Source organism: Nicotiana sylvestris, chromosome 10, assembly GCF_000393655.2.
Source record: "Nicotiana sylvestris chromosome 10, ASM39365v2, whole genome shotgun sequence".
In the NCBI taxonomy this organism is placed as follows: Eukaryota; Viridiplantae; Streptophyta; class Magnoliopsida; order Solanales; family Solanaceae; genus Nicotiana; species Nicotiana sylvestris.
This window is the reverse complement of record NC_091066.1, coordinates 88,713,755-88,731,940: the sequence shown is the minus strand read 5'-3', so window position 1 is coordinate 88,731,940 and position 18,186 is coordinate 88,713,755. Positions and strand designations below refer to the sequence as shown.

General features: G+C 40.8%; 1 protein-coding gene across 1 annotated transcript; it reads left to right on the top strand.

Annotated features, from left to right (window-relative positions):
* Positions 1 to 1,122: 1,122 nt before the first annotated feature.
* Positions 1,123 to 3,899, top strand: LOC104216085 (probable xyloglucan 6-xylosyltransferase 5). The gene is made up of 2 exons (XM_009766045.2): positions 1,123 to 2,641; positions 3,736 to 3,899. Exon 1 carries the CDS (start codon positions 1,227 to 1,229, stop codon positions 2,592 to 2,594), a length of 1,368 nt encoding a protein of 455 aa, XP_009764347.1. The 5' UTR covers positions 1,123 to 1,226; the 3' UTR covers positions 2,595 to 2,641; positions 3,736 to 3,899.
* Positions 3,900 to 18,186: the final 14,287 nt, after the last annotated feature.

Genomic DNA, 18,186 nt, shown 5'->3' with positions numbered 1-18,186 from the left:
ATGAAAAGTGGTGAAAGTTTTCTCCAACATATCATGATCAGTAATATTATCACCACATAATTTCAATTGGGAAATAATTCTGAACATAGCAGAATTATACTCACTGATAGATTTAAAATCTTGTAGCCTTAGATGAGTCCAATCATAACGTGCCTGTGGAAGAACGACCATCTTCAGGTGGTCATATCTATCTTTCAAATTATTCCACAGTATGACTGGATCTTTAATAGTGAGATATTCCATTTTCAGGCCCTCATCAAGGTGATGGCCTAGGAATATCATTGCTTTGGCACAGTCTTGGTTTGATGCCTGATTTTTATCCTTGATGGTGTCTGCCAGACCCATCGCATCAAGATGAATTTCAGCATCAAGCACCCAAGACATGTAGCTTTTGCCCGATATATCCAGGGCTACAAATTCAAGTTTAGAAAGATTTGACATTATTTAGGAAAAGAAAGTTCTTACCTCTAATACTTTCAAAGTATTTGCTCGAGATGTCAGAGTCTCGTGCTGATAACGTGTTATAAAATAAAGACTGTAAAGTAAAGACAACTATAGAGAGAAACTGATATATTATTCGAATTCAAACTGATGTACATAATGAACTGAAATCTCTTCTATTTATAGAAGAAAGGAAGCTGCTACTATACCAGATATGAATAATCTTCTACTGAGAGCAATGTTTATCCATAATGGAGTACTGAAAAGATAAGCTTATTATACCCGGTATGGATAATCTTCTACCGGGGGTAATGTTTATCTATAACTGGGTACTGAAAGGATAAGCTTATTATACCCGATATGGATAATCTTCTATCGAGGATAATATTTATCCATAACTGGGTACTGAAAGGATAAACTTATTATACCCGGTATGGATAATCTTCTACCGGAGGTAATATTTATCCATAACTGAGTAATAAGCTTCTTCAGGAAGCTTATTTCCAATAGAGTACTAAATAGATAAACATATTTACGATGTAGTTCCATATGGATAAGCTTCATGAAGAAGCTTATAACAACAATAAAAAAGTTTATACTTCAAACAATTAGTTAAATATATAAAATTCTTGAAGGGTATTAAAATAGTACAGTACTAGAATAATGTTATCCAAACAATAAGCGTCTAAATCGGACAGAGAGCATTTGGTTTACTCAGCTCACACACAGCTCCCTCGTCGGTGCTTGTTTTCAGCTGAAGAAATTACACTTCACACGTTAGAAGCATGGGCCAAGAAAGCACATTCACAGCCCAGAAACGCGCCGGTGCACTCCCTGTAACAACCACCACCGCCAACGGCGGCGTCTGCAGCCGCTCCGCCACCAATTCTTCCGCCTTACCACGCGGCCGTCAGATCCAACGTACATTCAACAACGTCAAAATCACCATCCTCTGCGGCTTCGTCACTATCCTCGTCCTACGTGGTACCATCGGCATTGGCAACCTCTCATCCTCCGACGCCGACGCTGAGACTCAGAATCTCATAGAAGAAACTAATCGGATCCTCGCCGAAATGCGATCCGATAAGGACCCGGACGACCCGGTTGATCAACCCGAGACTTTCATGAGCCTGAATGAGACTTATAGTTTAGGTCCGAAGATTGTTAATTGGGATAAAGACCGGAAAATGTGGCTCGAGAAGAATCCAGAATTTCCGAATTTGGTTAATGGTAAGCCTCGGATTTTACTTGTAACTGGTTCTCCTCCAAATCCTTGTGATAATGCAATTGGAGATCATTATTTGTTGAAGGCAATAAAGAACAAGATTGATTATTGTCGGATTCATGGTATTGAAATTCTGTATAATTTAGCTCATTTGGATAAGGAAATGGCTGGTTATTGGTCCAAACTGCCATTGATTCGTAGGCTAATGTTATCTCACCCTGAAGTAGAATGGATTTGGTGGATGGACAGTGATGCATTGTTTACTGATATGGTTTTGGAGATCCCTTTATCCAAGTATAATCGTCATAATCTTGTTATTCACGGGTACCCGGATTTGTTGTTTGATCAGAAATCATGGATTGCAGTGAACACCGGTAGTTTTCTCTTTAGGAATTGCCAGTGGTCTCTTGATTTGTTGGATGCTTGGGCACCGATGGGACCTAAAGGTCCTATTCGAGATGAAGCTGGGAAGATTTTGACGGCTAATTTAAAGGATAGACCAGCATTTGAAGCGGATGATCAGTCTGCGCTAATATACTTGTTCGTATCACAGAAGGATAAATGGATGCAGAAGGTGTTTGTTGAGAATTCGTATTATCTACACGGATATTGGGCGGGGCTAGTTGATAGGTATGAAGAGATGATTGAGAAGTACCATCCCGGTTTAGGCGATGAGAGATGGCCATTTGTTACTCATTTTGTAGGATGCAAGCCTTGTGGGAGTTATGGAGATTACCCTGTTGAGAGGTGCTTGAAAAGCATGGAGAGGGCTTTCAATTTTGCAGATAATCAAGTGCTTAACTTATACGGGTTTAGGCATAAAGGATTGTTGAGTCCTAACATCAAAAGGATTAGGAATGAATCTGATCACCCGCTGCAGTACGTAGATCAGTTAGATGTTCGACATGCAAAGCACAAGAGCACATGAACTGATAGCTAGTGAGTACAATGTCTTTCGCAGGAAATAATCTGCAGGTATAAGAGATATTTACTTTCTTTTTGTTGAATGTATAGATTTTTTCAAACATCAATTTTATTGGTTGTGTCGACTAGACCTAGTTTGTTAAGTCCCAAAACATTTGCTTTGCCACTATCAGATACTGATCCGTGCGAAAGAGGCTTACATGGATATGAATGATCGAAGAGATAGCCTCTTTCAACAGCAAGCTTTGTGCTTTTCTTAGCTCTGATAAGATTTCTTCATTTATTGGCTAACTTGGCTCTTGGCTTTTTCTAGCTCTTTCCTCTAATTCACCTAATTCTAGTCAACAGTCACTATTATTCTGTGCTTATTAAGGTATTGCCATGGATATGCATATGGATTCATTATGTGCTGATTGAAGTATTAACTACTTACTATATGAATGTGGAGTAGTAGCATATGGATTATAGGAATCTATTGATTCATTTAGCAGATTGGTCTAGTCCAGTGTGTCAACTCTTCATACATGCACATATTGAATGAAGAAAAGGTATAACCACAGTTGGTTGCAATGACGCGATTTTAAGACGCTATATAACCACAGTTGGTTGCAGTGATGCGATTTTGAATGGCTATACTTTCGATGGCATGCAAGCACTATTTTCCATTTCTGCGATTTTAAGACATTATTTTTTTTTGATAACCGTGGTGTCCGAGCCAACTTGCGCCCTCCTCGGCTAATTTCACGGAGTAATTGATACCTCCACCAACAAGTATCAAGTAACTCTATTCACCAAAACTTGGACTTGATGGGAAGAAATCACCTAGTGTTTTTTGTCTCCATTGGAATTTGAACCTGAGACCTCAGGTTCTCAACCCACTTCATAGACCAGGCCACACCCCTGGGTGCGATTTTGAATCGCTATACTTTCGATGACATGCAAATCTGCAGAAACTAGTGCAAATTGCATCAATTATTGAAGCTTGTTTGAGCTTCTGCTATTGTGGAGAAGTTTTCTCTATTGCATGTTTGAGCAAAGCATTGTGTGTCAGAACCAAGGATTTGATATCATAATAGTATTAACTGTTTGTTCTCCTTAGCCTCTAAAATTTGCAAAAGTGTGGTGACTTTTCTCCAATATTGCAGTTTTTCTGGGTCTTCCTTGGGAGGTGCTGATGAAAGGATTGATCTCTCGCACCAATCAAAAAATTAAAAAAAAGAAGGATTTGATCTGTCTCGAACGAGAATGGCACTCTTGGAATGAGGTGCTCTTGCTTCTTCTGCCTCTCTTACTGTGATAGCAAAGCATCGCACGATGAGGGGCAGAATGTCTTTTTATTTGATCTACCACGGAGGAAGTCTGTTTTTAAGTTTGATTATTTGTAGCAACATTTTAGCTTCCGAGCAGTTGATGGAATTCGCAGCTGTATGAAATCATGACCATTAAAAGGAGGATCTGCTGGAATCATCAAGACAAAATCAATAGAATTTGCCTAGATAGCCTCAAGATATCACGATAACACATTAACACTTGTATAATTGCAATTCTTTGTCGCTACTTTGTTGTTCATTTTTTGGTATATCGTAGTGGACTACAAAATTTTAGTTTGAACTTGGAAGTTTACCAGTGTTAATACATGTTCTTTCGTTCTTTTGCCCATTTTTTATAGTTTTGTTAGCCCCTTTATATCATAACTCATCCAAGCAGTTGCCGGCTAGTTGATTAAGGCATGTATTAACGAAGATATGTATTATTTACAATGTCACTATAGACAGTTATATATAGTTATAAGTTAAAATGCCATTATGCAACATGTTAGTGGCATGTATGGGCGAATATATGTCACTTACAGCGGTGTCAAATGGGCGGGTTAGGCTGATTTTGGGTGGGTCAAAATAGGCTAAGTCAATAAATGGAGGGTCAATGACTTGCCCAAAAGTTACTTGGGCTGGGTCAAGATGGGCTAAAATTGAAAAATAGCACGGGTTAACCAGTTTTCGGATGTAAAAATAGCACGGTATAGCTAGTTTTTGGACTGGTCATTCAAAAATAACCAACGTTTACCAAGTCAATGAAAAATAGCCATTATTTTGCTGCAACAGAGACCGGTCCAGCATAATATGTTTGGAGTTCATACACATGTGCACCGAACTCCAGTATATTATGCTGGACCGATATACTTTGTTGGCTCCAGTATAATATATTGGAGACTGGAGCATCGGTGCTCCAAACTCCAGTATATTATGCTAGACAGATATACTTGCTGGAACTCCACTATATTATGCTGGAGTTCTAGTGTACTTATGCTGGAATTCCATCATATTATGCGGGAGTTCCAGCATACTTATCCTGGAACTCCAGCATAATATGATGGAGTTTCAGCATAAGTAAAGTAGAACTCCAGCATAATATACTGGCGTATTTTTCAGGTTTTGAACAGTGTTTTCGCTTAGATTTATCTTTACATAAAAAGTGGCTAAATTTCGATTACTTTTGAAACTGGGCTATTTTTGAACGACCAATTGTAAATCTGGCTATTTTTGAATTTCTCCCTTTTCGGATTGGTAATCGAAAATATCCAGTGTTTGCAAAATCATTGAAAAATAGCCATTGTTTTGCTGAAATATGAAAAGTTCCAGCATAATTTGCTAGATTATGGAGCTCCTGCGTATAAACTTCCAGCATATTATATTGGAACTCCAACACACCGAAAGTTCCAGTATAATATGTTGGTTACGGAGCTCATGCGTATAAATTTCGAGCATATTATGTTGGAAATCCAACACATTATGATATCCCAACACATTATGCTGGAATATCATATGTAAAAAAATTGAACTCCGGCATATTATGCTGGAATTTTTCCGGATATTTAAAGGTGTTTTTGTTCAGATTTTATCTTTATATGAGAAAGTGGCTAAATTTCGATTACTTTTGAAACTGTAGCTAGTTTTCAATTACTAGTTGTAAATCTGGCTATTTCCGATTTTTTCACACTAAAATTTGGATCATAGCCCAACCTGCCCAATTCTTATCAGGCTTTAATTAATGTATATTATTATCTTATAAATTATTTAATTATCAAATAAGGTTTTTTTTTGTTATGATCATATATAACATATCAAACAAAAAAAGAATTATTTTAAAGATATTTTAGCAAAATTATTCATGGATCAATTTTAATTAAAAATCAGTCAAACTTTAAATAAGCTAAGATAGGTTAAGTTCAACAATTGAGTGGAGTAATGATCGGTCCAACCTTAGATGGATTAGACGGGTCAAACGAGTTTGGGCTCAAATTGTCATATCTAATCCCTTAGCTGTGGTAATTTATGCATCTGCACGTGGCTTATGATTGATTGATGAAGTCCTGCTGTGCCAAAAATCACTTTCTATTTTAACTCCACATTTTATAGTATGTCTTCTTCTTTTATGACATTTTAAAATATACATTTATCTTTTATGCAGTAGTGCAATTAATTTCTACATTGTTTTTGTAATTAACCTATCGTGGCAAGTTGTTTCCTTAATTTTCAGGTAACCCAATCCTCTAATTGTCACGATCCGGATTTTCCACTATCGGGAATCGTGATGACGCCTACTCGTAGAAGCTAGGCAAGCCACGAAACTTAGAAAATTCTTTACTTCTTTGTTTTAATCCTTTTAACATCTTGCTTTTAACAGGTGATAAACATTTAAATAATAGCGGAATATGAGATTAAACGGAAGACTTAAACGAAATAAACCAAAATAATACGGAAATTAACATATGCCTCAACCCAGAAACTGATGTCACAACATTCACGGACTATCTATGATTACTACATACAAACGTCTGAAAGAAGGAACACTGTCTGTCTCGGATACAATAATAATTGAACAAAATAACTGATAGAAGAGACGCCGGGCCTGCGAACGCAAATCGAGGTGACTCTAAATGTGGCTTTCAAGGCCTCAGAACACGGAATTTCGCTTTAAAACAATGTGTGATGACCTTATTTGTTTTAAAACGAAATTCCGTGTTCTGAGGCCTTGAAAACCTTTAAAACCAGAAGTTGCAGGTCTTTGAACCCACCAGTGCGGTCCGCGGTCGACCTTGTGCGGTGCGCGGTGGTGGCTGTGCGGCCGCAGTCGACTTTGTGCGGTCCGCACAGGGCGCTGCAGTGCAGTCCGCGGTCGACCTTGTGCAGTGCACGGTGGAGGCTATGCGGCCGCAGTCGACTTTGTGCGGTCCGCACATGGCACTAGACCGCAGTACCTCAGGAAGGCCTGTGCGGCCGCAGTCCATTTTGTGCGGTTCGCACAGGGGGTCTGAGAGGGGTATAAATAGACGAGATTTTCAGTTATTTTGCATCTTTCAAAACCCCAAAAATATAAGAGGAGATTTTTCAAACAACCTTTCTTCTCCAAATCAATTGTACATACTAACTCAAAAACATCATATGGACCTACTCGTGTAATCAAATCATCAAAATAACATCAAATTAAGTCTTGAGATCAATGAAATTTTCTCCAAAACTTCTTTAAACATATTTTTTTTTGCAATTTAAGCCCGGATCACGTCATCTGACATCCGTTTTTCACCAAATTCCACAGAAATGTCTTAAATCATATATAAGACCTATATCAGGCGCCGGAACCAAAATACGGCCAGATACCATCATGTTCTAATCAAATTTCATTTCAAATTTCTTTAAACAATTTCAGAAAATAATTTCCTTTAAAAATTTATTTCTCGGGCTTGGGACCTCGGAATTCGATTCCGTGCATACGCCCAAGTCCCATATTTTCCTACGGACCCTCCGGGACCATCAAATCACGGGTCCGGATCCGTTTATCCAAAATGTTGACCGAAGTCAAATTAGTTCATTTTATAATCAATACTTATCGCTTTTCACAGATTATCATATTTAAGCTTTCCAGCTACGCGCCCGGACTGCGCACCCAAATCGAGGTGACTCTAAATGAGGCTTCAAGACCTCAGAACACAGAATTCCGTTTTAAAACAAGTGATGACTTGTAATTATCTTTTCTCATGGATGAACATGAAATTCCATAATGTTCAGTTGGGATACAATTTAAAACTCGGTGGATAAGGGATTAGTCCGTCTGCATTTTTCTACTTAAAATGAGACCTTTATTTGCACTTTGTAGTAATGTTTGAATTCGTGATGTTGTTAGTACCAAAACTGAGTCGTAGAAAATAGTCGCAAATCTCTAAAGAACCAAATGAATAGAGAATTGCAGAAGAAAACTGAAGAGAAGAAGAATAGAGAAGGATCGAGATGATATTATTTCCAGTAATTCCTAACGATACAAGATTCCCCTACTTTATACGCAGCAATTGAATAAGTTGAAATGCCCTAACGCTCCTAACTGAAAGTGTAACAGAAACTGGTAATCTCGTAGCCCTTAACCCCTTTTCAACTAATTATATTTCATAGTAAATGATAAATATACCCTTGTACTAACAAACTAACTTCCTGACTCTATTAACTCTTTGAATTGGCATATAACAACTACTCCTCCCTTGAAAGAATCCTTGTCCTCAAGGATTAAAGCGAGGAAATTGTCTTTGCAGCTCTTGCAAATCCATCCAAGTGTTTTTAGCTTCTGAACAGTTAAATCATTTGACAAGGATTTCTATTACAACTCTACGATATTTCTGGACAATCCTCTTATCCTTGATAGCTTCTGGCTCCAACAGTATATGACCATTAGAGAATAAGGAAACTGGAAGATAAGGATGCACTGGTCTATTCTCCACCTTTTTCTTCAACCGAGACACATGAAATGTGTTATGAATCTTAGCATTAGGTGGTAACTCCAACTGATATGCAACTTGACCAATCTTCTTTATTACACGAAATGGTCCAAAATACCTAGGACTAAGCTTTAGTAGTCACTCTCTCTTACTGAAAGTTGTCTGTAAGGTTGCAGCTTAATATACACCCAATTATCAACCATAAAAGACCTCTCTGAACTCTTCTTATCTGCTTGCATCTTCATTATGTGTTGAGCCAAATATAAATGGTGTTTCAACAACCAAATAGTAGATTCCCTTGCCCGCAAACTCCGGTCCACAACTTCTATCATTGAACATTAAGGAAAATAGGGAAGATGAAGTGGTGGAGTCTGTCCATATAGCACCTTATATGGAGTAGTCCTAGTAGAGTTGTAAAAATTAGTGTTATACCACCATTTGGCAAGTGGTAACCAAGTAGTCCAATGCTTTGGCCTATCACCACACATACATCTCAAGTAGCCCTCTAAACACTTATTGACTACTTCAGTTTGCCTATCACTTTGAGGATGATAGGATGTTGAATGATGCAAACCTACTCCTTGAAGATTAAAGAGCTCTTGCTAGAATTTGCTGAGAAAAATAGTATCTCTATCAGTTACTATACTCTATGGTAGTCCATGAAGTTTGTAAACATGCTCTATAAAAGTCTGAGCTACCATTTCAGCAGTAAAAGGATGTCACAATGTCATGAAGTGAGCATACTTACTCAACCTGTCCACCACCACTAAAACAATGGTCTTTCCAAAAGAATTTGGAAATACCTCCACAAAATCCATACCGATGTCTTGCCATACTCTTTCGGGAATAGGGAGTGGTTGTAAAAGACCAGGTGCAGCCACAGTTTCACCTTTATTCTTTTGACCCACTTCACATTCTTGCACATGCTTGTAAACATCTGGTTTCATATCTTTCCAGCAGTAAATATGTTTAAGCCTCTGCAAGGTCTCCAATATGCCTGAATGTCCACCAATAGTATTGTCATGATAAAATTGAAGAAGATGTTGTCTGAGAGCCTGATCGTTCCCAACCATAATCTTTCCTTTTCTATACAACATTCTATCTCTATATAGATAACCATGTTTACTATTAGCATTTTGCTGGAGCTCTGCAATCAGCTTCGAGAGTTTTTGATCCTCCCTATATGAATCCTGAAGTTGTTATACTAATTGACCAGTCACAAACGATATTGCTTGTAGACTACCAGTCATGTTAGCTACCCTGGATAAAGCATCTGCCACAAGATTCTCCTTCCCTTTCTTATACACAATGGTGAAATCATATCCCAATAACTTGGCTATCCACCTCTGTTGACTAGTGGTAGAAATTTTTTGCTCCATCGAGTATTTTAGACTTTGATGATCAGTTTTGATAATAAAATGCCTTCCAACCAGGTAATGTCTCAATTTCTTAACTGTAGCAACTATAGCCATCATTTCCTTCTCTTATACTGATAGTTTAATGTGCTGAGATCCTAAGGCCTTACTGAAAAATGCCAGAGGATGGCCTGCCTGCATCAATACTGCTCCAATACCATCTCCACAAGCATCAAATTCAATAGTGAATTCTTCAGCAAAATTGGGTAAGGCTAACATAGGAAGGACAAACATGATATTTTTCAGTTCACAGAATGAATGCTCGACTACTTTAGTCTACTAAAAGGATACTTTCTTCAATAACTCATTCAAAGGCCTAGCTAACAATTTATAGCCCTTAATGAATCTTTTATAGTACTCTGTTAGTCCCAAAAATTCTCTCACCTCTTTGACAGATTTAGGAATTTGCCACTTCCTCATAACTTCTAACTTCTTTGGGTCTGCAGCTACCCCAGTCCCACTGATAATATGACCCAAGTATAGCGATTCAAAATCGCACCCAGGGGTGTGGCCGCAACCCCTTGTCTCTCTTATCCTCTATCATTTATGTTTTCTTCAGACTGTTGTATCGGATTCCGTACTTTGTAGACCTATAGCAGATTCTATAGTAGCTCATGACTTGTGACACCCCGGTTTGGGCTGTTTCGGGATGGTTCCTGCTGTTATTATCGTTAAATTCTGCAATTTATGAGTATTATATTATATGTTATTACTGTTTATGATGATTAACTGTTTAAAAGAGGTGTTCCGTTTTAGTCTGGCTGGTCTTGTCTTCATGAGAGGCGCCATCACGACTGGGTTCGGGGATTGGGTCGTGACAAGTTGGTATCAGAGCCTAGGTTACTTAGGTCTCACGAGTCATGATCAGGTTTAGTAGAGTCTCGCGGATCGGTACGGAGACGTCTGTATTTATCCTCGAGAGGCTGCAGAACCTTTAGGAAAGAACTTCACATTCTTGAATTCTTATCGTGCGTCCTTGATTCAGCTTGAAAAGTAACTCTTGAAATTCCTTCCATGTGTTCGTATGCGCGTATGAGCGCTCAGTATCAGATGTGCATCAACGACTTGTGATTCCCCGATCGAGGGGCGAGATGTGATCTCTATGAGTTGATGTTGGGCTGGTCTGGTGGACTTGAGGTCGGATCTTTGCCTATGGCTTGAGCACCGAGGTGTTGATTGTGTGAGCAAGTGTTTTGAACTTATATGTTCGGTATTGCCCCTATTGGTTTGAATGACGGCTGGATAGCTACGTGGTGAGTATGTTAGTACTGCGAGATGTATCTATATGACTCGGAAGTGTCGAGGAAAGTCTGTTGGATGATAGATGAACCATTAAGTGTTTTATTTCCATTTTAACTGGATGTGTAGCCCCAAGTTATGGGCGCGTGAATAATCTTTTCATGTCTCCTATTTGGAGTGAAGTAAATTTCATGTTACGGTGTGAGTTTAGACTCAGAAAGATTAAGTGACTGTGTAATGTGTATGACAGTGGAAGGTATACAAAATGTTAAGTGGAGGCAAAACAGGTGGGTTATCCCATGCGGAGTGTTATAAGGTGGTGTGATCCTTATGTTGTCTATTAGAATATCTCATTTACAAGTGAAGAATATGCATTGAAATCTAAATTGTGCTGCCTAGAGAGTGGGCTTAACTATTGCGTGAGTGAATGCAAGAATTGCAGAAGAGTTAAAATTCCAGATGATTTGTGTTTCCACAAGCTTATGAAGGAGTGAGTTCAATCTCACTATGGATTACAACAACAATAGAGTATGTGCGTTATGATTTATTGAGTGCGTTTTGTTATATGGCTTTGATCAAAGTTGGGGAGTTTGCTATTAATTAAGTTGATTGTACGATTAAGAGCTATATTGTTCCAGTCTGCCACAAAGATGCCTTGGTATTATTTGATCCCGGTTCCACCTTTTCTTATGTGTCATCATACTTTGCTCGTTATTTGGGTACGCCCCGTGAGTTTATTACTTTACCTGTTCATGTATCTACCCTAGTGGGCGATACTGTTGTTGTAGACCGTATGTACCGGTCATGTGTGGTGACTATTGGGGGTCTGGAGACCCGAGTGGATCTATTGCTATTGAGCATGGTGGATTTTGATGTCATTTTGGGCATGGATTGGCTATCTCCGTGTCGTGCTATTCTAGACTATCATGCTAAGGCAGTCATTTTGGCTATGCCGGGTGTACCGGGAATCGAGTGGCGTGGTGTGACTGATTATATCCCTAGTAGAGTGATATCTTTCTTGAAGGCCCAGCTTATAGTTGGGAAGGGTTGCCTTTCATATCTAGCATTTGTGAGGGATGTTGGAGCTGAGACTCCTAGTGTTGATTCTGTCCCAGTTGTGAGGGATTTTCCCGATGTTTTTCCTGCAGACCTGTCGGGCATGCCACCGGACAGGGATATTGATTTTGGTATGGACCTGGTGCCGGGCACTCAGCCCATTTCTATTCCGCCATATCGTATGGCACAAGCAGAGTTGAAGGAATTGAAAGAACAACTTCAGGAACTCCTAGATAAGGGGTTCATTCGGCCTAGTGTGTCCCCTTGGGGTGCACCGATTTTGTTTGTGAAGAAGAAGGATGGCACGATGAGAATGTGCATTGATTATAGGCAATTGAACAAAGTAACAATCAAGAACAAGTATCCTTTGCCTCGCATTGATGATTTATTTGATCAGCTTCAGGGAGCGAGGGTGTTCTCCAAGATTGATCTCCGTTCGGGTTATCACCAGTTGAAGATCAGTGATTCAGATATTCTTAAGACTGCTTTCAGGACCATATATGGTCATTATGAGTTTTTTGTTATGTCTTTCGGGCTAACCAATGCCCCAGCAACATTCATGCATTTGATGAACAGTGTATTTCGGCCTTATCTGGATTCGTTCGTTATTGTATTCATTGATGATATTCTGGTGTACTCGCGTAGTCAGGAGGAGCATGCAGAGCATTTGAGAGTTGTATTGCAGAGACTGAGGGAGGATAAGCTTTATGCAAAACTCCAAGTGTGAGTTTTGGCTCAATTCAGTGGCTTTCTTGGGGCACGTGGTGTCCAGCGAGGGCATACAGGTTGATCCGAAGAAGATAGAGGCGGTTTAGAGTTGGCCCAGACCGTCCTCAGCCACAGAGATTCGTAGATTTCTTGGGTTAGCAGGCTATTATCGCCAGTTTGTTCAGGGATTTTCATCCATTGCATCGCCCTTGACCAAGTTGACTCAGAAGGGTGCTCCATTCGTATGGTCGGACGAGTGTGAGGAGAGCTTTCAGAAGCTCAAGACAGCCTTGACCACAACTCTAGTGTTGGTTTTGCCATTAGCTTCAGGTTCATATACTGTGAATTGTGATGCTTCAAGAGTTGGGGTTGGTTGTGTGTTAATGCAGGAGGGTAGAGTTATTGCTTATGCTTCTCGGCAGTTGAAGCCCCATGAGAAGAACTACCCCGTTCATGATTTGGAGTTGGCTGCCATAGTTCACGCATTGAAGATTTGGAGGCATTACTTGTATGGCGTATCTTGTGAGGTGTTCACTGATCATCGCAGTCTTCAGCATTTGTTCAAGCAAAAGGATCTTAATTTGAGGCAGCGGGGATGGTTGGAGTTGCTTAAGGATTATGATATCACTATATTGTACCATCCGGGAAAGGCCAATGTGGTGGCCGATGCTTTGAGCCAAAAGGCAGTGAGTATGGGGAGTTTGGCATATATTCCAGTTGGGGAGAAACCTCTTGCAGTTGATGTTCATGCCTTGGCCAATCGGTTCGTGAGGTTGGATATTTCGGAGCCCAGTCGGGTGTTGGCTTATATGGTTTCTCGGTCTTCCTTATATGATCGCATCAGAGAGCGACAGTATGATGATCCGCATTTGCTTGTCCTTAGGGACAGAGTCCAGCATGATGATGTCAGAGATGTGACCGTCGGTGATGATGGTATGTTGAGGATGCAGGGCCGGATTTGTGTGCCCAATGTGGATGGGCTTAGAGAGCTGATTCTGGAGGAGGCCCATAGCTCGCGGTATTCCATTCATCTGGGTGCCGCGAAGATGTATCAGGATTTGAGGCAGCACTATTGGAGGAGAAGAATGAAGAAAGATATTGTTGGATTTGTAGCTCGGTGTCTCAATTGTCAGCAGGTGAAATATGAGCATCAGAGACCGGGTGGCTTGTTTCAGCAAATGGTTATTCCGGAGGGGAAGTGGGAGAGAATCACTATGGACTTTGTGGTTGGACTTCCTCGGACTTTGAAGAAGTTCGATGCTATTTGGGTGATTGTGGATCGGCTGACCAAGTTTGCGTACTTCATTCCTGTGTGTACTACCTATTCTTCAGAGCGGTTGACAGGGATTTATATCCGGGAGATTGTTCGGTTGCATGGCGTTCCTGTTTCCATCATCTCAGATAGAGGTACTCAGTTTACTTCACAGTTTTAGAGAGCCGTGCAGAGAGAGTTGGGTACTCAGGTAGAGTTGAGCACAGCGTTTCATCCTCAGACGGACGGGCAGTCCGAGCGTACTATTCAAATATTGGAGGACATGTTGCGTGCTTGTGTTATTGACTTTGGAGGTTTATGGGATAAGTTTATACCACTTGTAGAGTTTGCTTACAACAACAGCTACCAGTCGAGTATTCAGATGGCTCCATATGAGGCTTTGTACGGGAGGCGGTGTAGATCTCCGGTTGGTTGGATCGAGCCCGGCGAGGCTAGACTATTGGGGACAGATTTGATTTAGGATGCCTTAGAGAAGGTGAAGGTGATTAAGGAGAGGCTTCGTACAACGCAGTCGCGTTAGAAGAGTTATGCGGACCGGAAGGTTCGAGATGTGTCCTACATGGTCGGTGAGAAGGTCTTGCTGAAGGTTTCGCCCATGAAGGGTGTTATGAGATTTGGGAAGCAAGGCAAGTTGAGTCCTCGGTTCATTGGGCCTTTTGAGGTGCTTCGGAGGATTGGGGAGGTGGCTTATGAGCTTGCTTTGCCACCCAGCCTGTCGAGTGTGCATCCGGTATTCCATGTTTCTATGCTCCGGAAGTATAGTGGGGATCCGTCTCATGTTTTGGACTACAGCACGGTTCGGTTGGATGATGATTTGACCTTTGATGTGGAGCCAGTAGCTATTTTGGGTTGCCAGGTTCGGAAGTTGAGGTCAAAGGATATAGCTTCAGTGAAGGTGCAGTGGAGAGGTCGGCCCGTGGAGGAGGCTACTTGGGAGACCGAGTGGGAGATACGGAGCAGATATCCTCATCTGTTTGAGGCTTCAGGTATGTTTCTTGACTCGTTCGAGGACAAACATTTGTCTAAGTTGGGGAGGATGTGACGACCCGGCCAGTCGTCTCATGAGTTACCGCTCCGTTTCCCCCATTTCAACTTCTTTACGCTTCGTTATCCATGTTTTATGTGATTGAGTTTATTAGTTCGAGTTCAGAGAGGATTTGGTAAGAAATGAGACACTTAGTCTCTTTTAAGAAGGCTTAAGTTGGAAAAGTCAACCGTATGTTGACATATGTGTTAGAAGGCTCGGAAGTGAGTTCCGATGGTTCGGTTAGCTTTGGGAGGTGATTTTTGACTTAGGAGCGCGATCGGAATGAGTTTTGGAGTTGTAGAGAAGATTTAGGCTTGAATTGGCGAAATTGAGATTTTGGCAAATTCCGGTTGATAGGCGAGATTTTGATACAGGGGTCGGAATGGAATTCCGAGAGTTGCAGTAGCTTCATTGTGTAATTTGGGATGTGTGTGCAAAATTTCAGGTCATTCGGACGAGATTTGATAGACCTTGTGATCGAAAGCATAATTTAAGAGTTCTTGGAGTTCTTAGGCCTGAATCCTATGTTAAATTGGTGATTTGATGTTGTTGTGAGCGTTCCGAAGTTTTGAGCAAGTTTGAACGATGTCATGAGATGTGTTGGTACAATTGGTTTGAAGTTCCGGGTAGGTTCCGGGATATTTTAGTGCAAAAATCATAGCTGTAGCAGGTCTACAGGGGTTGCAGGCCCCAGAACTTACCCATGAGGTCCGCACAAAAATAGGTGCACCCGCATTGACTGCTGTGCGGCCCGCACAAAAGCGGATGCGGCCGTGGTAGGTGTCTTGTAGACGGCACAAAATGGTGTGCGGCTGCGGTGGGGAACGATCCGCTGGTCCTACGTCGGAAGCTCATATCATTTAATCTACATGGAATTTTTAGGTAATTCAAAAATGAAAGTTGTAGCCCTTCATGTCTAGGTTCCAGAAAGGTAAAGATATCGCAATTTGGACATCTGTAGCAAAGGTTATGGCCAAAATACTAAAGCCTATCACTGCAGAGGGAGGCCTGTGCAGCCGCACGTTGCCTTTACGCGGACCGCACTGGCTTGCGCGGACCGCGTGAGTTTTGGTGCGGCCCCCGGTAGCTGATACCTGAGGAGTACCGATAAATACGAGGTTTTGGGTTTTATTTAATATTTTGACCTAGAGAGCTCGGATTTTGGCGATTTTTCGAAGGCTTTTCAAGAAATTCATCGGGGTAAGTGATTTTAACTCAGATTTGGCTAGAATAGAATCTATCACTGAATTCATCATTTAATTCATGATTTGAGATGGAATTTGGGAAGAAAATTGTGAAACCTTTCAAAAATGTAAAATGATGATTTGAAGGATCAAATGGTATCGGAATTGGATAATTTTGTTATGGTTAGACTCATGAGGGTATGAGGATTCTAAAAATGTAAATTTACCCGATTTCGAGACATGGGCCCGAGGCTCGGGTTTTTCTAATTTCGAGATTTTTGATATTTTTCGAATGTTTTCTCTTGGGCTTTGTTCCCTTAGCATATTGTGACGTATTCGTTCTGACTTTGGATAGATTCGATGCGCGTGGAGGCCAATTCGAGGGGCAAAGGCGTCGCGAGCTAGAGAATTAGCCAGTTCGAGGTGAGTAATGGATGTAAATGATGTCCTGAGAGTTTAAAACCCCGGATTGCACATCGTAGTGCTATATTGAGGCAAGATACGCGCTGGATGATGAGCGTGGGGTCTTTCACTACTGGGGATTGTGACTTGGTCCATCCCAATTGATGATTTTACCGAATATTTAACTGAAATTCATTTGTTTATCATCATGATTTGGGCTGATTGCCATATTTGGGCTTCGTGCCAACTATTTGAACCCTTCGGGGATTTTTATCACTTTTTCCTCACTACTTGACTTATTATTTGAACTCAGTCCTGTTGATATCTACTGTTTTACAAACTCAGCCACTTTTACTCAGATTTGAAACTTAAATGATATTTCTACATCATGTTTTGGGCTGAGAACTACTGTTTTACTAATGCCCAAGGGGCTTATGATGATTTCTGGACTGAGTGAGGCCGAGGGCCATATGTGAGGATATGCTGAGTGATATGAGGCCGAGGGCCTGAGATACTATTTATGCCATGTAGTGGCTTGAGTGATGTGAGGATATGCTGAGTGATGATGCCACGAGGTGGCTTGATATAGCGCTTGGGCCGTAAGGGGCCCCTCCGGAGTCTGCACACCCATAGTGAGCGCGGGTACCCATGTGATTTGAAACAATGGTAACAATGACACTGTATGATGCAATTTTGTCAGGTAACAATGGCTGACCATTATGCTGAGTGATTGTGAGGTAGCCCGAGGGGCTGATACTGTACTGAGAGTGAGCCTGAGGGGCTGATACTATGCTGAGCGATTGATACTGTGCCCGATGGGCGGATTTCTACTTGTTAATTACCTGTTAAATTACCTGTTTTACTTGTTTTAAAAAGGAATATCATTTGATTTCTTCACTGATTTACTGCTTTAAGTGATTTTACTACTTGATATGGAATTGCTTTGTGCCTTTACGTGTTTTCATACTTTCAGCCATTATTTGTAATTATTACTCACTGAGTCAGAGTACTCACATTACTCCCTGCACCGTGTGTGCAGATTCAGGTATAGCAGAGTCTGCACCTGAGCGCTGATTCCTTCCAGGCTAGGCAGTGATTTGGAGTTATGAGGTAGCTGTTGACGTCCGCAGCCCCTTGTCTCTCTTATCCTCGATCATTTATGTTTTCTTCAGACTATTGTATCGGATTCCATACTTTGTGGACCTATAGCAGATTCTGTAGTAGCACATGACTTGTGACACCCCGGTTTGGGCTGTGTCCGGATGGTTCCTGCTGTTATTATCGTTAAATTCCGCAATTTATGAGTATTATATTATATGTTACTGTTTATGATGATTAACTGTTTAAAAGATGTGTTCCGTTTTGGTCTGGCTGGCCTTGCCTTCATGAGAGGCGCCATCACGACCGGGTTCGGGGATTGGGTCGTGACACATATGCGTGAAACTATAATTATTTCATGATTTACAAAGTTATCCAGACTTACAGGTGGAGTCATTTACTCTATATTTTCTCCATGTCTGTTATGTAC